Source organism: Eubalaena glacialis, chromosome 5 (genome assembly GCF_028564815.1).
Source record: "Eubalaena glacialis isolate mEubGla1 chromosome 5, mEubGla1.1.hap2.+ XY, whole genome shotgun sequence".
NCBI classification, from domain to species: Eukaryota; Metazoa; Chordata; class Mammalia; order Artiodactyla; family Balaenidae; genus Eubalaena; species Eubalaena glacialis.
The window spans coordinates 104,550,223-104,573,061 of record NC_083720.1 but is presented as its reverse complement, the minus strand read 5'-3'; the positions used below and the strand labels follow the sequence as shown (position 1 = coordinate 104,573,061).

The following is a 22,839-nucleotide window of genomic DNA, read 5'->3' as shown; positions in this document are numbered from 1 at the left end:
TTTTTTTTTTTTAAAAATAAATTTATTTATTTATTTTTGGCTGCGTTGGGTCTTTGTTGCTGTCTGTGGGCTTTCTCTAGTTGTGGTGGGTGGGGGCTACTCTTTGTTACGGTGGCTTCTCTTGTTGCGGAGCATGGGCTCTAGGCACACGGGCTCAGTAGTTGTGGCTCGCAGGCTCTAGAGCTCAGGCTCAGTAGTTGTGGCACATGGGCTTAGTTGCTCCGCGGCATGTGGGATCTTCCCGGACCAGCAGCTTTTACTGCTCTAATGAGGCTCGAACCCGTGTCCCCTGCATTGGCAGGCAGATTCTTAACCACTGCGTCACCAGGGAAGCCCTGTTTGCTTCTTTCAAGTGAAGTATAATTTACAATATTGTGTTAGTTTCAGGTGTACAACACAGTGATTCAGATATACATACATATGTATATGTGTGTGTATATATATATATATATATATTCCTTTTCAGATTCTTTTCCACTATAGGTTATTACAAAATATTGAGTATAGTTCCCTGTGCTATACAGTAGGTCCTTATTGGTTATCTATTTTATACATAGTAGTGTGTTTATGTTAATCCGAAACTTCTAATTTATCCTTCCCCCCAGAGAGATTTTTTTTTTTTAAATGAAGCTTTCTTTTGCTTCTGCATTATCTGTTTTGTCTGAGTTCCTTTTTTCTGTTTACTTTGATTTTTTTTTTATCATGGAGATTTTTCTCAAATATCTCATGATCTAAAATGATGATTGGAAACTCCATATGAGCGAGTGAGGGCTATCATTTGGTGGGCTTCACTATAGGATAATCTGGTACGAACCTGACTATTTCACTGGGGGAATGCCTCAATATCTGTAGGTCAGTATCTGTAGGTCTTTTTTCCTTGGCCTCGTGAGTTTTCTTAGGGAGGAATCCTCTAATCTCCTGCCTGGGTGAAGCTGACTGGGAGAGAGGTTGGGGAATGGTCACCCTATTCAGGATGCAGATTTTTACTTAGTCCACCTAATTTTAATATGATGGTCACTCTGGCCTTAACTGCACCTGGTAAATGAGTTTAGAATCTCTTAGGTCTGTTGTCTTTAGATAATACAATTTATTATCCTTTGTCAGGGGTAAGGAGAGGAAACTGTGGCTGTAAAAAGTCGGGAAGGGGCTCTACAGGTAAAATGTTCCTTTTAAAGACTTTATACCCAGTCTCTTCTTTCTAGACCCATACTGCTTTTAGAAGTACCGTGTGTCTACTTTTAGAAGTATGATGTGTGTCCAATTTCTGATCCTTTCCAAGGTTCTATGGCCTGGATCATTTGGCATCTTAATATCTTCTGCTATAAGCTTGTTTTTCGAGCTTTTACTGCTCTAATGAGGCTATTCAGTACTCAGAACCCATTTTCCTAGCTTCCAAAATTTTGAAATTTCTTTTCTCTTGTTCTTTTTCTAAAAAATCCTAGTGGTTTATACATTAAAATCTCTAATTGTTGTTTTACCTATCATTTTATTGGAGTTTTGAGAGGATACCAAAATAAATGTATATGTTTAATCTGCAAGTTAAAATCCATGACCCATATTTATCTGTAGGCAGACTGACAGAAAGCCTATTGGCCTACTTTTTGTTAAAAAGCCAAATCTGCTTTTTAAGAATAGTTGGGTCTTTTACAAAAAGATCAAGAGAGAGAAAATTAATTTAGCTAGGCAAAAATAGAGGGTTTAGTGAGAATGATTATGTGATATTTGTGTGAAAATAATCTGAGAACAATAGTAAAATATTTCAGTCAAATTTCATCTTTATTTTTTTTTCCTATTTTTTTTTTTTTTTTGGCTGCACTGCGCATGGCATGTGGGATCTTAGTTTCCCGACCAGGAATCAAACCGGCAGCCCCTGCAGTGGAAGTGGGGAGTCTTAACCACTGAACCACCAGGGAAGTCCCAAATTTAATCTTTTATTGAGCTGCTTCTACTCAACTGGCTTCAAAGAGGAAGTCATTTTTTCCCATGTAATCATGAAAATACAATGTATACATAAAAGTGGGATTTGTTTGGAAGGCAGTAAAGTGAAAAAAAAAATCTCTTAATTTTTTTGCTATAACTTTCTGGGATTTAGATGTTGCCTCTTTTCTGATAAGAAAGAAACATGATATAATCTAATAAAAAAGTAATAGATCCAGTGATATAGTAGATTATGTAACCCTATAACCCTGCCACTATTACTACTCAGAAATGCTAGATAAAATATAAGAAGCAAACTTTTAAATGCATAACTGATTTGGAAGAAAGTAAGAGTAAGGCCAAGTGCAGGAACCTAGGAAAGCAGTGAGAAGTTGCACTGATGGTGCAGCTCCTCTGGATTTGGGAAGGTGATGATGTTGGCCTCTGCCATGCAGGCAGGGCTTAGGATTTAGTGCTCCCAGCGGGCTAACCCTTGGGCTCACGTGAGGAAAGCAATGAAACTACTCAATTTCCATCCTTCCTGTTAACTAGGCTCAAAGCTTTGGAGTCTTCCTTGACTCTCTCTCACCTCATGGCCAATCTGTCAGCAACTCTAATTCGCTCCACCTTCAAAATATATCCAGAATCCAACCACTTCTCGTCACCTATATTGCAGTCAATATTCATTTAGTGTTACCTACACTTTTACCACTATCTATAGTTCCTTTAGAATTTCCTTTAGTGATAAACTTCCAGATGTGATAAAGACAGCCAGCTATCCACTGAAGACTTTAGTTCCCCTTCCATAATGTACAGTTGTTGCTGGCAAGAGACTGTCCAATCACAGACCACATTTCTCAGGCCCTTCACCCCACCCCTTGCTGTGTCCCCTCTCTACCCCATGTACCTATGCAAAGCTATAAGACTAATTCCTACCAATAGATTGTGAGTAGAAATGATGGGTGTCACTTTCGGGCTGAACTGGCTCAAAGCAAATGCGCTTCTTCCACTCCCTGTTTAACCAGCTGCCACCTGAAATTGAAAGATTCTGAGGGGCCAAAGGCAACGACAGAGTCACAAAATGGAAAAAACTTGGGTTTCTGGATTACCCTGTGGAAGTCTGCTCACTGAAAGCCTGCCTTATACTGTTATACAACCGAGAAATTAACCTCTGTTGAGTTAAAACACTGAAAACTTGAGGTATGTTGGTATAGCTAATGTTTCTCTAATAGTGAAATTGTAGTAGGATGAGATGTTGTTATTATCAATGCAGAACTCTAAAACATGTAGCACTGGCTTAGCCATCAGGTGGTAGGCACAGAAGAAAGTGATATTAGAGTCTGGAAAGATAGAGACCAATGCTCTGCAGGGTAAAATATTTGCTAAAACTATTGCCTGTGATAATTTGGAAGGCAGACAAAATACTACTGAGTCTGTCCTTTTAGAAGAAAAGGTTGGAAAATAGAAAGGTAGTAGTGTGAGTTCTTGTTACTGGCTACATTTAGCAAGGCAACAACTGGCTGGTTTGCAAGAAGAAATGAAAAGGAATAGAGAGACTGCAGAAATGTGGAACATTGGAAGATTGGATAAGCTGATGGTTTTTGGGCCCAAATAATAAGACATTAGATTGAAAAGGCCTTTTAATGACAGATGCCCACTAAGATTCTACCCTTCCTCAATTACAAACCCCCCCCAAACCTATTAAAAATGGGCAAATGACTTGAAATGCAAATCAAAGTAAGATACCACTTCACACCTGGTAGGATGGCTATAATAAAAAAAAAGAAGGAAAAATAACAAGTGTTGAAGAGGATGTGGAGAAATTGGAACCCTCTTACATTACTGGTGGGAAGGTAAAATGGTTCAACCACTGTGGAAAATAGTTTGGAAATTCCTCAAAAAGTTAAAATAGAATTACCATATAATCCAGCAATTCCATTCCTATGTACATACATAAAAGAATTGAAAACAACTATTCAAACAAAAACTTGTACACAAATGTTCATAGCAGCATTATTCACAGTAGCCAAAAGGCAGAAACAACACAAATGTCCATCAGTTGATGAATGGATAAACAAGTTGTGGTAAATCCATACAATGGAATATTATTCAGCCAAAAAGGAATGAAGTACTGATACATGCTACAACATGGATGACCCTCGAAAACATCATGCTAAGTGAAAGAAGCCAGACACAAAAGATAACAGATTGTATAATTCCATTTATATGAAATACTCAGAATTGGTAAATCCATAGAGACAGAAAGTAGATTATTGGTTGTTAGGGGCTGGGGAGTAATTGCTTAATGGGCATGAAGTTTCTTTTTGGGGTGATAAAATGTTTTGGAACTAGATAGAGGTGGTGGGTACACAACATTGTGAATGTACCAATTGCCACTGAATTGTATACTTTAAAATGTTAATTTTTTGTTATGTGAATTTTACTTCAATTACAAAAAGATTGTGCCCTGCATTAGAGATCAGATTAAGGGTATAAGCTTCCTATCCAACCAAGCCTAATGGCCTCAAGGTAGTTGCCTTTAACTTGAGAGGGAGGCATGAGCAAGGAAGCAAAGAAAATACATATTGGAAAGGATAAAAAAAATCCAGTCATTTTTCATATATGATGGAATTTCTATGTAGAAAATGCAAATAAATCCACAGACAAACAATATTACCATAAAAGAGTTCAGCAAGACTTGGGATACAAAATCAGTATGCAAAAATTGACTGTGTTCCTATTAAGCAAAAATTTTTTGAAAATGTAGTTTAAAAAATATCATATACAATAGCAACAAAAACAGTAAGATATCAAGAAATAAATCTCAGAAAAGTTGTACAAGACCCTTAGGGGAAAAATTATAAAACTCTACTGAAAGATTTTGAAAGAGACTTAGAAAAATGAAGAGACATAGCATGTTCAGAGAAGGGAAAACAGTATTTTAAAGGTGTCAGTTCTCCCCATATTAATGTAATTCCAACTAATACCCCAACAATTTGTGTGTGTGTGTGTGTGTAACTTGAGATGTAGAATCTAAAGTTCCCCGAAAGAGAAAGAAGCAAGCCTTGCCAACATAATTTCCGAAAAAGAGAAAGTAGACGAACTTGCCCTATAAGATATTAAGACTTCTCATAAAACCACAGTAACTAAAATGGTGTAGTACTGGCCCAAGGAAATAGAAATAGATCAGAAGAATATAATACATACGAATCAAAAGAACGAAAATTGTTTACATATGAAAACATTATACGTGGCAAGGTTGGCATTACAAACCAAATGGGAAAGGCTGAGCTATTTAATAAATGGTCGTTTGGGCAACTGGTTATTTATACAGAAAATAATAAAATTTGATTCCTACCTCATATTTTATGCAAAAATAAAATTCCAGATGTTTTAAAGATTCATGTTTAAGAAGCAGAAATAAAAACTTTTAGGAGACAATATAAGAGCATCTTTATAACCTGGGGAAAGGAAGGCGTTCTTAAGACACAGAAAGCATAAAGGGCAAGACTGATACATTTGCCTACATGAAAGTTAAAGACGTCTGTCCTGATAAATAGATAAAGAAGAAGTGGTACATATATACAATGGAATACTACTCAGCCATAAAAAAATGAAATAATACCATCTGCAGCAACATGGATGCAGCTAGAGATTATCATACTAAGTAAGTCAGAAAGAGGAAGACAAATACCATATGATATCATTATATATGGAATCTAAAATATGACACAAATGAACCTATCTATGAAACAGAAACAGACTCACGGGCATAGAGAAAAGACTGGTGGTTGCCAAGGGGGAGGGGGTTGGGAAGGGATGGATTGGAGGATGGGGTTAGCAGATGTAAGCTTTTATATATAGAATGGATAAACAACAAGGTCCTACTGTACAGCACAGAGAACTATATTCAATATCCTATGATAAATCATAATGGAAAAGAATATAAAGAAAGAATGTATATATATTGTTATATATGTATAACTGAATCACTTTGCTCTATAGCAGAAATTAACACAACAGTGTAAATCAACTACACTTTAATAAAAAAAATAGTAAAGAGAAAAGACTTCTGTCCTAAAAAAGACACTATATGCAAAGTTAAAATCAAGCCACATACTGGGAGAACATATTTACACTTTCTACAACTAAGTATTAGGATGAAGAATTATATACTCATTCATTATTCTAATAGTTATAAAATTAGTATTTTATATATATACTAAATTATTAAAAAAGATAAGCACCCCATTAGCAAAATGGGCAAAGGATATCAACAGGCCACTCACAGAAGAAACTCTAATGGTTAATAAACAAAAATTGCTCTCTGTCATCCCAAATTAGGGAAATGCAAATCAAGACAATAGTTACTTTCTTTCCCCTACCAGATTGTTAAAAGTTATAATCCAATAATCTCAGGTTTTGGAAAGACAGTGTGGAGCGACGGGGCCTCTCATACACCGCCGATGGGAGTATAAACTGGCACAACACTTTGGAAAGCAATTTTGAAACATTTGGCTAATTCAAAGGTGCACATATTTTAAGATCCAGCAATTCCATTTCTATGTATATATTATAGAACGGTGGGTCAAAAATGGGATCTAGTATCCCAGGGGGTTGTAAAAGATGACCCACTGGAGAGCAGGAAAATAATATTAGAACCATATCTATTTGTTCATTTTAATCTAAAAAACAAGAAGGAAATGAAAATATTTAAAATTTAACATATGGATAGGCACTGATATCTTCCCTAGGTATGATGTAAAATGGTAAACCATGAAAGTTAAGATGTTTTGAGGGTAGAGAGGAAATTCCACAGTGATGCAGAGTTGGCCACTGCAGACCCCTTTGTCCACTCTCTTGTAGTGTATTGCAATACCTACAATTTATATGGGTAAGTGAATTATGGGTAATACATGGGTAATATTATTTAGTTTTAACTAAGCTAAAGTAGACATGTCGCTTAATTATACTAACAAGGCAAAGATAAACAAGAAAATGACAAAGAGGATATATCTCTGCTTCTAGTTTGAACATTCTACCTGCCATATTTAGAGACTTAAAAAATAGTCATTTGTAATCAAATCTGACTTTTAATCATACTATCATTAAAATACATTATTAAAATTTTTCTTAATCAGAGAGACATAGTTTTAATTTTCTTAAGAAAAACTATTTAATATTTTATTTCATCTTTGTCTCATTCTTTTAATTTCTACTTAGTATTTTTAATATATAACATTATTATAGAAGAATATATATAATTTATATATATTTAAATGCATTCTCAAGAATATTTTATGAATAAGTATATATGATCAAAAAACTCTATAGACCATTGTCTTAGAAACATTTTGTAAATGTGTACTAAAAGACATGTACAAGGGTGTTCAGTGTAGTGTTGTTCATAATAAAGAAGTTGGAATCTACATTAATATTTATTAAAAGGGGAAAGGATAAGTATTTCTGTATTTCTTAAAATAGTAATGATATGCTGTCAGAAGCTAAATTGATAAATTAGAGCTAAGTGTATCAAAATGAATACATTTCAAAAACATAATGTTGAACTAAAAACTCAGGTTTCAGAAGGATAGGTTCATTATAATGTCATAAATACAAAGTTTAAAAATGCAAACCAATACTACAGATACATATATAGCTACACATATATAGCAGAGGAATCAAAACATGCATACAAATGATTCAAATCAAATTCACGACAGTGGTTCTTCTGGTGAGGGAGTGGAATGGGTTTGGGAAAGGTACACAGGGGACTTTAATTATAGGTATAATTTTATTTCTTTAAGAAACAAAGGCCCAAACCAAATGTGGCAAAATATTAAGTCCAGATAAAGCTGGCTGATGATTACAAGGGTATTAGATATATTATTCTCAGAACTTTTTCATGAGGACTTCCCTGGTGGTCCAGTGGTTAAGAATCCGTCTAGCAATGCACAGGATGCTGGTTCAATCCCTGGTCTGGGAACTAAGATCCCACATGCCGCAGGGCAACTAAGCCCGCGCCGCAGCTACTGAGCCTGCTCACTCTGAAGCCCACACGCCACAACTAGAGAAAGGCCTGTGCACCGCAACAAAGAGCCTGCACGCCGCAACAGAAGATCCCGTGTGCTGCAACTAAGACCCAAGGCAGCCAATAAATAAATAAATAAATATTAAAAAAAACCCTTTTCATATACTTGAAATAAATGTTGAATGAGGTAATATTGATTGTGGAATTTTCTGACTGTAATTTCAAAATGCGTTGTAAAAATGTAGGTACTATCAGATATCCACTGTTTGGCTGTTATTTGGCTGGTATGCTTTATCCGTCTATTATGACACTTAACACATACTTTATATTGCAGTTAGGTTTATACAAATATGTCTCCTGCTGTAGATTAAACTGTGGCAAGTATCTTATTCCATTCTTTTATCCCTGAAGATGACAAGCATAATATCCTGCATATAACAGGCCCCCAAAGAATGTTTATTAATGAACAATGAATGAATCTAAATGGCTTGGACAGTTTTATCTGAACTCTTGTGTTATAACTCTCATAAAGACAACAACTGCAATGCTAGACAATGATTTACTTTATTAATTCTTCTTTGTAGATTATATAAACTGATGTGACCTCATCTTTTTCCTGCTATAAAAACAATGTAGAGGATTGCTTTGTTTAAGTAAGTAGTGTTTAATTTAACTAACATTGAGTGCTTGTTTGCTGGGGTTGTGGCTATCATAGTCATCCTTATTATTCTTAGTGCCTATTATAGAGCCTGGTAGACAGTAGATCTTCAAAAGATATTTGTTTAATTGATCAATAAATACAAGGTACAGGGATGGCATAGATGAGAGAGGCATAAACTCAGCCTGGGCAGTGGATGAGGAGATGATTCTTGAGTTGGGTTTTGATGGATGAGTAGAAGTTTTCCAGGGCAAGGAAAAAGAGGGAACAGTATGCATAAAGGTGTGAAATAACGCAACAGGTATTTTGGAGAACTACAAATAGTCTGATATTTTTTGAGATTTATAAACTACAAGACATGACCTCTGGGTGATATGACTGGCAATATAGTCAGAAGAAAGCTCATTAAGTTAGGGAGGCTGGACTCTACCCTGCTTGGACAAAGGGGCACCACTAGAGGGTTTTAAAAAGGCTACAGATAACACTCATACTTGCATTTTAAAAGAATACTCTAGTGTCGGTGTGGAGGATGACTGGAGCAGAGTAGAACCAAAAATAGGGAGAACAATTAAATCTGGGAATTACCATCGTCAGACAAGAGATAATTGATCTTTGAGTGAGACAGTGAGTGGCATTGGGATGGGCAGAAGGTGTGTTTAAAAGAGATTTAGCTATCTGTGGAATACTATTTAGCAATGATAAGGAATAACATATTAACACACAACAACATGAATATAAAAAACATTATATTAAGTAAAAGAAGTCAAACACAAAAGACTGTATTGTATGATTCTATTCATACGACGTTGTAGAAAAGACAACACTATAGTGACAGAAAACAGATTAGTGGTTGGTTGGGGTCAGGGTTGGTGAAGAGTCAACTACAAAGGAGGGCAGATTTTAGGATGGAAGAGCTAGTCCACAACTTGATTGTGGTCACACAATTGTACACAATTACCACAATTTGTCAAACTCCACACTTAAACTGGGTGAATATATGTGAATAATACCTTGGTAAATTGTTTTGAAAGGTGAAAAAAACGAGGCTTAGAACAAAAAAGATTTAGGAAGTTGAATCAATAGAACTTGATGAGTAAAAAGTAGTGTGTATACGTTGCTTTATATGGTGGCTGTGTTTCTAGAAAAGATCTGTAAAAATAAAATTTAAAATGCTCGAAGAGGGGGAATTCCCTGGCAGTCCAGTGGTTAGGACTCCGAGCTTCCACTGCAGGAGGCACAGGTTCGATCCCTGGTTGGGGAACTAAGATCCCACAAGTCTCGAGATGCAGCCAAAAAAAAAAAATGCTCAAAAGGAACTGTTGAACACTTGGTGATTGTTTTAAAACTATTTTCTAATAGAGAATTTCAGACACATACAAAAGTTGACAGGATGGTATAATGAACCCTTATATACTCAGCATCCAGATTTAACCATTGTCAATTTATGGTCAATTTTGTTTAATTTATACACCATTCTACTCCTCCACTCGAACTATTTTGAAGCAAATCTCAGATGTTACATAATTTCATTCGTAAATATTTTAGTATGTATCTCTAATAAGTAATGACTCTTTTAAAAACATAACCACAATGCCATTATCACACCTAACAATTAATTATATTCCTAAACCTCATCTAATATCCAGCTAGAGTTCAAATATCTATTTGTCTCATGAAGTTGTAAATTTTCATTTTTATAGTTTGTTTGAATCAAAATCCAAATAAGGACCACACATTGCAATTGATATACCTTCTAAGTCCTTTTATTGGTAAGTTTCCCTCTCCTTTTTTTTCCCTTGCAATTTATTTGTTGACTAACCTGTGTGTTTCTTAATGTAAGAAACCCTTCTGTTACACAAATAACCACTTTCTACTTTAATGGGCTTTAAAATTTGGATTGTTTTATAATTATTCTTTTAATATTTTAGTTGCATTTCAATAATTTTTGATAAAGCCATAGTTTGGTGACATAGGATTATCTCACCAAGTGTCCCAGTATGTTTTTGCTTTTGGCAGTTTGTCTCAAGGGCAATGATCCTATGACTTAGAGCACTGTTTGGGTATTAAGACAGCTGTGTAACACTCACAGTTGTTTGCAGATCATCTGTTCTATCAGTGAAGATATTCAATCTTTCTTCTCTTTCCAAAATTTTATCGATATTTTGGGTCATAACATTTTTTACATCAGTTACTTGACTCTTCAGTGCGGATATCAAGCTGTCCTCTTGATTTTTATTGTATTTCATCTATATAGAAGTGAAATATAATATACATTTTATTTTCTATAAATGAGATCTATTGTAATATATTGTACAAATTAGAACAAAGGTGTCAAAGGCATATCTCACTTGTATTTCAGCATAAGGAATCAACTAAGCCTCAAATTGTCCTACCATAATCTTGCAGAAAAAATGGGGGTGGCGGGAGAGGGAATATATCAATGTATTCAATCAGCAGTGGATTTTTAAAGAATTTAAATTGTGTATTTATTTGAATAGACTTTTTAAAAGAGCAGTTTTAGGTTCATGGTAAAATTGAGTGGAAATTACAGAGTTCCTGCATGCTCCTTAACCCCCATACATGCACGGCCACCCTATCAACATCCTGCGCTTGAGTGGTCCATTTGTCACAATGGATGACCCTATATTGATGCATCATTATCATCCAAAGTCCATAGTTTCCATTAGGGTTCACTGTTAATATTGTACATTCAGTGGATTTTGACAAATGTCTAATGACATGTATTCATCATTACAGTATCATACAGAACAGTTTCACTGCCCTTAAAATCCTCTGTGCTCCACCTATTCATACTCCCTTTTTCCCTAAGCCCTCGCAAAAACTGGTCTTTTTACTGTCTCCATAGTTTTGTCTTTTCCGGAATATCATATAGTTAGAGTCATACAGTATGCAGTGTTTTCAGATTGGCTTCTTTCACTGAGCAATATGCATTTAAGTTTCCTCCATGTCTGTTCATGGTTTAATAGCTCATTTCTTTTTAGTGCTGAATAATAGTCCATTGTTTGGATATACTGTAGTTTATTTAACCATTCACCTATGGAAAGACATCTTGATTGCTGCCATGTCTTTGCAATTATGGATAAAGCTGCTGTAATATCCATATACAGGGTTTTGTGTGGATATAATTTTCAACTCCTTTGGGTAAATACTGAGGAGCACTATTGCTGGATCATATGGTAAGAATATGTTAGTTTTGTAAGTAACTGCCAAATTGTCTTCCAAAGTGACTATACCATTTTGCATTCCCATCAGCAGTGAATAAGAGTTCCTACTGCTCCACATCCTTGCCAGCATTTGGTGTTGTCAGTGTTTTGAATTTTGGCCATTCTAAGAGGTGTGTTAGGGGTATTTCATTGTTGCTATAATTTGCAATTCCCTAATGACATACGATGTTGAGCCTTTTCATATGCTTATTTGCCATCTGTATATATTCTTTGGTGAGGTATCTATTCAAATATTTGGCCCATTTTAAAAATTGGATTGTTTGTTTTCTTATTGTTGAGTTTTAAGAGTACTTTGTATATTTTGGGTTACAGTCCTTTATCAGATTTGCCTTTTGCAAATATTTTCTCCCAGTCTGTGGCTTGTCTTCTCATTCTCATGACAGCTTCTTGATCCAGTTTGACAACCTCTGTCTTTTAATTGGTGTATTTAGACCATTAACTTTTTAATTTAATTTTAATTAATTAATTAATTAATTTATTTATTTATTTTTGGCTGAGTTGGGTCTTCGTTGCTGCGTGCGGGCTTCCTCTAGTTGCGGCGAGCAGGGGCTACTCTTTGTTGCGGTGCGCGGCCTTCTCATTGCGGTGGCTTCTCTTTGTTGCGGAGCACGGGCTCTAGGCGCGCGGACTTCAGTAGCTGCAGCACGTGGGCTCAGTAGTTGTGGCTCGTGGGCTCTAGAGCACAGGCTCAGTAGTTGTGGCACATGGCCTTAGTTGCTCCATGGCATGTGGGATCCTCCTGGACCAGGGCTTGAACCGTGTCCCCTGCATTGGCAGGCAGATTCTTAACCAGTGCACCACCAGGGAAGTCCTAGGCCATTAACTTTTAAAGTGATTATTGATATAGTTGGATTAATATCTACCATATTTGTTACCATTTTCTATTCATTGCTCTTGTTCTTTGTTGCTATTTTTGTCTTCCACTCTATCCATATTAAAAATGACCTCTACATCTGGAGAAAACTGTAATTTGAAAAGATACATGCACCCCAATGTTTACTGCAGCACTATTTACAATAGCCAAGACATGGAAGCAACCTAAATGTCCATCGACAGAGGAATGGATAAAGAAGATGTGGTATATATATACAATGGAATATTACTCAGCCATAAAAAAGAATGAAATAATGCCATTTGCAGCAACATGGATAGATCTAGAGATTACCATACTAAGTGAAGTAAGCCAGACAAAGACAAATATCATATGATATTGCTTATATGTGCAATCTAAAAAAAAAAAAAGACACAAATGAACTCATTTGCAAAACAGAAAGAGACTCACAGACATAGAAAACAAACTTATGGTTACCAAGGGGGACAGTGTGGGGAGGGATAAATTAAGAGTTTGGGATATATACACTACTACTTATAAAATAGATAATCAACAAAGACCTACTGTATAGCACAGGGAACTACAGTCAACTATATTCAATGATACTCAAAGTACTCAGTACTTTGTAATAACCTGTAAGGGAAAAGAATCTGAAAGAGAATATATATATAACTGAATCACTGTGCTGTACACCTGAAACTAACACGGCATTGTAAATCAACTATACTTCAATAAAAAATGATCTCTAAGATATAGTGTTATATTTAAAAAGTAAGCTGCAGCTGCAGAAGAGTATTAAATAATAACTTATCAAGCACTTAGTATGTGCCAGGCACTGTTTTAAGCACTTCACAAGTATTAGTTCATTTAATTCCCAAACCATTATATAAAGTACTACTCTTTTCATCTTTTATTTTCTAAATAAGAAAACTCAGACTGAGAGAAGTTAATATATTGCCCAATGTTACACAGCTAGAGGCAAAACGACGATTCAGACTAAGAAGCTCTAGAGATTAAGCCTTTACCTATTGTACTAATGATCCCAGTTTTGTGAATTTATATATATATATAAAATTCTGGAAGCTTACACACCAAACTGTTCAGAGTGTTCGCCTCAGGGGGGTTTGATTGAGATTGTAGGAGATATTTATATTTCACTTTATATCTTTTGTATTATCTCACTTTACTAATGAGCATTATTTTTTAAATATAAAAATGATATTAAAATCCCCTGCTCTTTAGCAAGTGATCAAATCCACCTTAAACAGAACTCTGATCTTGGTCACTGGACCATGCAACTTACAGTTGATGTTCTGTGAGGAGCTCACTAGTTGGATGTAGAAAAGAGGGAATTCCTAGTTGAACTGTGTCGCCCCAAAAAGATTCTTTGAAGTCCTAATTCTGGATACTTGTGAATGTGACCTTATTTGGAAATAAGGTTTTGGTGGCTTGTGTTAAGAAATGTTTAGTGGATGCCTCTACGGCTCATGGGTTAAAATTTTTTTATTAAGACATAATCAAGTTAAGATATAGCACAGGGAACTCTACTCAGTGCTCTGTGGTGACCTAAATGGGAAGGAAATCCAAAAAAGAGTGGATATATGTATATGTATAACTGACTCACTTTGCTGTACAGCAGAAACTAACACAACACTGTAAAGCAACTACACTCCAATAAAAATTAATTAAAAAAAGACATAATCAAGTTAAGATAAATGGTGAATCTTTGATTTTTCTTTTTATTCCTTTTCTCTTTTTCTCTCCTTTTAAAAAATGCTTAATCTTTTAAGATTAAGAGACTCATCTAAGTTTTGTTAAGATAATGTATTCATAGTCCATTCAATGGCATTTGGTGCATTTATATATATAAATATATTTCAAACTCTCTCAAAACTACTTTTTTTTTGCTGTGTGCATTTTGCTAATTATAGTATAAAAAAGTCAACACCTTTTATAAAATTTTCTACAGATTTGAAGCTCACCAGGTTAGTTTATACATGTTAAACAAATTTCTTTGATGTCAGATGTGTTAACTGCTTAAAATGTGCATATTTTTGCATGGTTTTCAGGGAGCTATGTTAATTATATATTTTAGCTGTGTTGAATATTGCAGAATTCTCCATAAGAGAATATACAAATTTAATATATCTATCCTTAGTTATTTCTTCAGGCATTGTGGTGGACTCACCCTATGGGGACCCCCACTGAGTCACATCTTCATAAAATTCCCTCCCCTTCAGTGTGATCTGCCCCTAACGAATGGAAGCAAAGGTGATGGATGTCACTCCTGTGATTACATCATATTATGTAATATTTAGCAGGCTGGAGTGAGAGATTCCTCTGCTGGCCTTGAAAAAGCAAGCAGCTGTGCTGAGGACGCCCTTGTGGCAAAGAACTGCTATCAGTCTTTAGGACCGAGGGTGTCCTCCAGCCAACAGCCAGCAAAAAGCTGCAACCCTCGCACAGCTCTTAGGAAATAAATTCTGCAACAATCTGAATGAGGCTGGAAGCAGATTCTTCCCCAGAGTTTCCAGATGAGAACATAGTCTGGCTGACACACTCACTGCAGCCTTGTAAGACCCTGAGCAGAAAACCCAGTTAAGCCATGCCTTGATTCCTGACTCATAAAAACTGAGATAATAAATGTGTGTTGTTTTAGGCTGCTGATTTGTGGTAATTTGTTACCATACAAATTTGTTACCATAAATAGAAAACTAATGCAGGTATACTTAAAATATTTTATTATGGAAAAGTTCAAACATATACAGAAGCAGAGTGAATTGTTTAGTGTACCCATCACCTACTTTCAGCAGTTATCAACACATGGTCAATCTTATTTCATCTGTACTACTACTGATTACTCCTTCCCCAAATGTATTATTTTAAAGCAAATCCTAGACAGTCTATTATTTTAATCTGTAAATGCTTCAGTCTGTATCTCTAAAAGATATGGCCTTGTTTTTCTTAAAAACAAAACCACGACATCATGATCACATCTAAAATAATTCCTTAGTATCATCAAATATTTGGTTTGTCCCTTATACACTGATGATGGGAATGTAAATTGGTACAACCACTGTGGAAAACAGTACGGAGCTTTCTCAAAAAACTAAAAATAGAACTACCATATGACCCAGCAATTCTACTCCCTGGTATATATCCAAAAAAAAACCAAAAACACTAATTTGAAAAGATACATGCACCCCAATGTTCATAGCAGCATTATTTACAATAGCCAAGATATGGAAGCAACCTAAGTGTCCATCAACAGATGAATGGATTAAGAAGATGTGGTAAAAACAAAAAAACAAAACAAAAAGAAGATGTGGTATACATATATACAATGGAATACTACCCAGCTGTAAAAAACAATGAAATATTGCCATTTGCAGCAGCATGGATGGACTTGGAGGGCATTATGCTAAGTGAAATAAGTCAGACAGAGAAAGACAAATCCTGTATGATATCACTTATATGTGGAATTTAATAAATACAACAAACTAAGGCATATAACAAAAAAGAAGCAGACTGACAGATATAGAGAACAAACTAGTGGTTACTAGTGGGGTCAGGAAAGGGGAGAGGGGTGAGGTAGGTGTAGGGGATTAAGAGGTACAAACTATTAGGAAAAAAATAAGCTACAAGGATATATTGTAAAACATAGGGAATATAGCCAATATTTTATAATAACTATAAATGGAGTATAACCTTTAAAAATTGTGAATCACTGTATTGTACACCCATAACTTATATTGTACAGCAACTGTACTTTTATTATGGTAAAACATACATATCATAAAATGTACAATTTTAACCATTTTTAGCTGTATAGTTCAGTGGCATTAAGTATGTTCACATTAAGTATATCACCACCATCTATCTCTAGAACCTTTTTATTTTCCCAAACTGAAACTCTGTACCCATTAAACAATAACTCCTCCTCCTCCCTTCCACCCAGGCTCTGGCAACCACCTTTCTACTTTCTGTCTCTATAAATCTGACCACTCTATGTATCTCATATAAGTGGAATCACACAGTATTTGTCCTCTTGTGACTGTCTTATTTCACTTAATAGGGACTACTCTTTTAAAAAAAATTTATTGAAGTATAGTTGATTTACAATGTTAATTTCTGCTGAGGGACTACCTTTAAAATATTTAATTTAATATTTGTGTAAAATATTTACACAATGATTATGATTATTATAATTTTTAAAATTGTGTAAAATATTTACACGGTCCCAAGTCGAATTTGCAAGACAAGTTTCATTCAGAGAGGTCTAGTTTCTATTCTTGTCCCCATCCATACACAGGCAACCACTGAAATGTTTTTGGTTTATCCTTCCTTTGTCCCCCCATCCCTTTTTTTTGCTATAAGCAAACATATTTGTATTTATTCCCTCTTTCTTAAATGGTTGCATATAAGGATGGTAAGTAAATAACAGTGTACCATATATATTTTCTCTGTCTTGCTTTATTCACTTATCAATATTTCATGGATATCATTCCTTATCATTATATAGAGATAGAAGTTCTTAGTTCTCATTCACCTTAACAGCTCTTAACTCATAATTCCTAACTGATTTGTCAGATGTAATACTGACAATGTTTAGGACCACACTTGGAGGTTACATACCATATACTTTCCTAACACTTGTTGAAAATCTGTAGCAACTGCATTTGACGGAGAAAAATGTTCTTGTGACATCAAAGGATTTCTCAGAAAAGTCTCACTAACCTGGGGAAATTAATGGAAATATTTAAATTGTATAGATAATTTCAACTGGAGAATTACATAGCAAGTGTTTATTTGAAGCAAAGTCTGGCAGAAACTTGCAACAAAAGAAACCAGAACAGTTCTAGATTTTTGGTGGCAGGGTATCTTTTCTATTTTAAAGATGCAGTATTAATGAAAACTGTGCTCATATCTCATATCTCGTACTGTGAGATTGCAGGTGCTACCTTGATTCTTTGGTATTGGTATTTCTGAAGACTTGAGGGGACTCGCAGATGTTCACCTCTGGCAGACAAGGAAGGATAGGAGTCACTGATATTCTCTAAGTAAGTGCTTTTCATTTTCCCCTCCTGCTCTTACCCTCAAAATCCATTCAATGATAACAAAACAATCCCAACTAAATGTCATGAGACTATCGTCCAAACCCTATAGGGTTGTTATATGATATTTCAAAGCTTTAAGAAGGAATTCTGACAACTGTTTGTACTTAATGTTGTATCAACCCAAAAGTAGTGGTAAAAATCATGCAGTTAGTAATTTTGTGTCATCTGGTTTTGGAAAGTTGAAAAAGTTGGGATGTTTTTCCATAATGGCAGAGAGGGAAAAAAAAAATTAGAGTATAGTCAGTTAAATGGCTAACATTGTTTACCATGTAGATGCTAACAATTGTCTAGGCTTAAATGTAGAGTGAATTACAATATTAGGCCTTATAATCCTTGATTCTATATATGGTTACAGTTTGAGTTGTGTTAAAACAAGTTGGCACACTAAACAAATGAAATATATGCATAATTCATGAATGTGACTGGAGAATAATTATTAATAGCTATAGTACAGCTGACCGATTTTTCCATTAATATTTTTTGTTAAAATATTTTTTCTAAATTATATATTTGTGAATAAAATTGAAGATTAGTATTATTTACTTTTTAAAATAAGAAAAAAACATATATTTGGATCATAAAATTACCAGAATAATGGTTTAGCCCTAGTCTGTCTCTGAGACTGCCTTTCACAGTCTTATTCTAGTTGGAAGTTAGACACTGGGTGATAGTCAGCAGTAGATGATATCTATTGAGAAGGTTAATTAGCCTTTAAGAAATTTATAAAATCTCATGTATCTATATAAGTACATACACATAAGTACTCTATCATATTTCATATTTGTTGGCAACTTTCAGGTAAAACGTTCTCTAAAAGTAGTATATCTTGATTTAAAAAATTTTTTTTTCATTTAACTCATAATTGATTCATATTTTCTGCCAGAAGTGTCTTATCTATAATTATTTGAAAATTAAATACATATGCTATTGAGAAGGTATATTAAATATTAGTAAAGCTCAATTTTTCTTATTTTTAAAGAACAAAATAAATATGAGAGATTCCAAAGATGATCTGGGTTAATCATCTTTGTAGATCTTGCTTTAGAGTTAGGGAAATTGTAGAAGCAGAAGACAGATGAGGGATGAAGGTAAGAAATCTCTGAAGGTCATTAATGGCTCTGCTATATAGACAGATCTGCCTTTGGTTAGGGACATTATTACCAATAAACTATAAAACAGACCTCATAATTTCAATAACTGAAAAAGTCAAAGCAGTAAAAGAAATTACTTACATTTTTAAGAAATGCAGATGGTGTTACAATATCTAAGGCATTGTCTGAGGCACATAGGTAAGTGATTCCGTCAATAAAGAGAGTATGGTAGACAAAGCTTTGAAAAGAATACATTCAGTTACATGATAATATTAAAGAAATTAAGTACTGATACAGAGAATTTAATTTCGTTTTCAAGCTCTCATTAATAGTATAAAAAATATGTAGATAACTTTATTTATAATCAGAATAATTAGAAATCTTTCATACATTTGAAAAATTAAACTATGTTAAATAAAAACTCTCTAAAATGTGAGTATGCATTTAAAATTGCATCAATAAAAATAAATTACGATAGAGAAAATTCTAATAATCTAATCATATATATGTATATTTCACATGCCTTTGATGGAAGTCACTCTCATTCCAAGACTGAACCTAGATTCTGATCAAAGAGAAAATGCAATGTTCACTGATTTTTACTATCCTTATATTTTTAGGTAGACATATTTAATTTTGGCACTTCTTGGCTTTCTATTATGATAGATTAGAATTTGAAAGTTGTAAATTCCCAAGACAAATATTCTAGAGAACAGGATGAGTCCGGGAGGGGGAATTAAACTCCCCTATAGTAATCCAAAGTGTAGCTTTTCCTGACCACTCCAACTTCTAGACCTTTTGTGCCTTCTCAGACTCACTTATTAGGAGGCTAGAAGACTCTTGGAAAGTGCCTCCATCGTTACTACCCAACAATCCAGAAAATTTAGGAATATAGCAACCAGAATAGTTGCTTGGTGCCTAGGCTTTAATCTAGTCATTTTTGAGCACCCTACATCCAAATGGTTAACCAGCAACAGACCTGTTCAAATGCTAAACTGGATAGATAGAGAATGAGGAATCTCAAAAATAGGTAGAAAAGATAATCCCAGGGGCAGAAAATTTAAGATATGTGCCCCTTCAGTATAAATCCTTGATATCATATCATGAATACAATATGCTACAAATATTTTTAATGATGATATTAATTGACATGCATAATATCCACTAGGAAAATATTTTTATTTTTAAATAGGGAGGAGTCTTCACAGGAAAAGAGTTGCTAATTCTGTCATCTCTCCAAAAGTTATATATGTGATCTAAATTGATACTGGACGTGATTTTAAATTTATGCTTAGTGTGTTATTGGTAACACTCAGAAACCATCCTTAAATATTAAAAATCTTGAATACCTGATGACTAGGATATATTGTTAACTGACAAATGCAAGACGGAGAAAAGTGTGTATGATGTACTGCAATTATGTATCAGTCTCATTTCCTAACATAAAGGAAGTACAAATATATGTATGTGTCTCTTATAGAAAAAAAAGAAAAGGAAAATGATAAACTAAGAACTTATTCAAAATGGTTACTTACATAGAGGGAGAGAGAGTAATGTGAAGAAAGCAATGAAAATTAGACTTTGTGAAGGAAACTCATTTTGTAGATTTGACTTTGGAGCCATATAAATGTTTTACATAATTATAAAATGTTATTAAATCAAACTTTAAAGAGTGCAATCCTTAAAAATCAAAAACAAAATAATAAAAAACAAGAACTTAACTTTATATCAAGTAACCCAAGCAAGAGATGGTGGCGGAGGTGGTCAGATTCTGAATATATTTGGAAGGTAAAGACAACAGGATTTGCTGATGGGCTGGGTTTGGAAGTAAAAGAGACAGAAGTCAAGGATCACAAAGGTTTTAGGCCTGAGGAACTGGAAAGGTGATAATGTGGAAGACTGCAGGAGGAGGCTTGGCTTTGGACAGAATTTTGAGATGCCCATCAGACATCCAACAGATATGTGGAGTGAGCAGTTGGATATACAAGTCTGGAGTTCAGGGAAGAGGTCCTCAAAAGATTCAAATTAGAATGTTCAATATAGGTAAGCCAAGAGTAGAGGAGGAAAGAATCTCTTTTTGAAATCATTCCAGCTAATAAGTGAAAACAAAACTAGAATATCACCATTATGCAACTCCCAATAAATTAATGGCTCTAGGGTGTAGGCAATGAATATCAATGGCTACTAGCATGCCAAAAGGAGATATAAGCAGGTATTATATACCGTCTGATGAAAAAACACCGACAGTCTTGCCAAAGGGATTAGGCCACTGGATCCAGCTGCTTGGACCATGGTGAACTGCATTTTGAATATGCAATCAGCAAAACCAGACTGAGGGAAACTCTATAGGTTCTTCAACAATAAATTGTAAGGAAAGGAATGGGGTGGAGGGGGAATATGTGGATTAAAGAGACTTAAAAGACACCAAATTAAAAAATGGGCAGGATTGGGCTCTCGTGCCTGAGGATGCTTATTTAGGTGCTGAGGCAATGAAGAAACAGGATAAGTGACTGCTACAGAATTTGGAATGGTGGTTGATTTGGGGGGGAGGGAGGAAACTGTGAATGGGGCAGGATACGTGGTAGGGAGTTTTGGGGATACCTGGCAGCGTTCTATTTTTTGGCTTAGATGGTAGTTGCAGTTGGTTGGGGGAGGTCCTTTGAGAAGCTTCATAAAACTATACATTTGCTTGATGTGGCTTTTGTATTTTGTTTTATTTTACAATATAAAGGTTAAAACAAACCTCCTCTTAAAAAAACAATGATGAGTCTAAAAATAATAGAAGCTCTCTTATTCCCCACCTGTTTTACTAGCAAAATGTTTACTTGGGACATTACATGGTTTAAGCCATACCATGTGATGTCCCAAGTAAAGTAGAGTGATGTTATTAAAGATATTTTCAAGTGGAAGTTTCCTTTTTTATTAATGAAATATTTTGGGGATAACTAAAAAGGTATGGAGAATAAGATAACAAGAACACTTGTAGACCTACCATTCAGTCAAAATGTTACAGATACAATTAATGTCCCCTGTATACTCTTCCTCAACTTCTCCTCCCTTCTCTTTTGCAGAGGTAACCACTATCTTGAATTTAATGTTCATCATTCCCATTCATGATTTTATACTTTTACATATAGAAGTTCTCCTTTCTGAGGGTTCAGTCAAGAGTCTGTATAAGAAATATTTTTCCCCATGTCATTATCATTGTAATTATCAGCTGGTAATGATTAAAAAATAGACTTTTATTGGAATATACCTTACCTTCCCCGTTGAATTATGGTCTTTGGTTCAGCTCTAAGAAGCACTAGTTTAAGCACTGTTGCCGCTGCTTCCTAAAAATAAATTGTCAGCATTTACTTTTTAGAAGATTGTAGTGTCTTTCATTACTCATCTGCTTAATTTACCAATGTTCTGTTTAGTTTATTAAGGAACAACTGTTCACTAGGAGAACTAATGGGTGGTTATTCATAATGCATGGTAAGAGGCAAGTTATCAAGAAATGTTCATATGAATATGAAGGAAAATATTAAAATTACATAAATATACATATACTTTGTGTATATACATATAAGTGTGCAAATATAAGTTGCACTAATTAGTCCTTTTCACAGCACATTATTAATATGACTGGGAAGATATTTGACTATCTAATCAAATATCTTTTCAGTGACTTCTACAAAGCTATACATAAAATGTTAATGGATTAAAAGTATTCAGCTTTTAGTCTCTGAATAACCTATGCAGTCTTCTATCTTTTTTTTGATTAAGATAAAAATTTTACTCATTATTATTCACTGACATCTTTCTATTAAACAAATAATTGCTAAGATCCCTTCTACTTATTTCTTCTTTTTTTTGTTTGGCTGCATTGGGTCTTCATTGCTGCGCGCGGGCTTTCTCTAGTTGCGGCGAGTGGGAGGTTACTCTTCGTTGTGGTGCGTGGGCTTC

The 22,839-nt window shown here is 34.7% G+C and overlaps 1 protein-coding gene across 1 annotated transcript in view; it reads right to left on the bottom strand.

The window, feature by feature from the left end:
• The window catches only part of LOC133092283 (uncharacterized), a 31,701-nt gene that overhangs the window by 4,456 nt on the left and 4,406 nt on the right, over positions 1–22,839 (bottom strand). Inside the window, exons 2-5 of the mRNA XM_061191527.1 lie at positions 22,153–22,223; positions 19,033–19,129; positions 17,319–17,420; positions 10,694–10,852 (exon numbers count right to left, since the gene is read on the bottom strand). Coding sequence (XP_061047510.1) covers positions 10,694–10,852; positions 17,319–17,420; positions 19,033–19,129; positions 22,153–22,223 — 429 coding nt within the window. The remainder of the gene's footprint in view (positions 1–10,693; positions 10,853–17,318; positions 17,421–19,032; positions 19,130–22,152; positions 22,224–22,839) is intronic.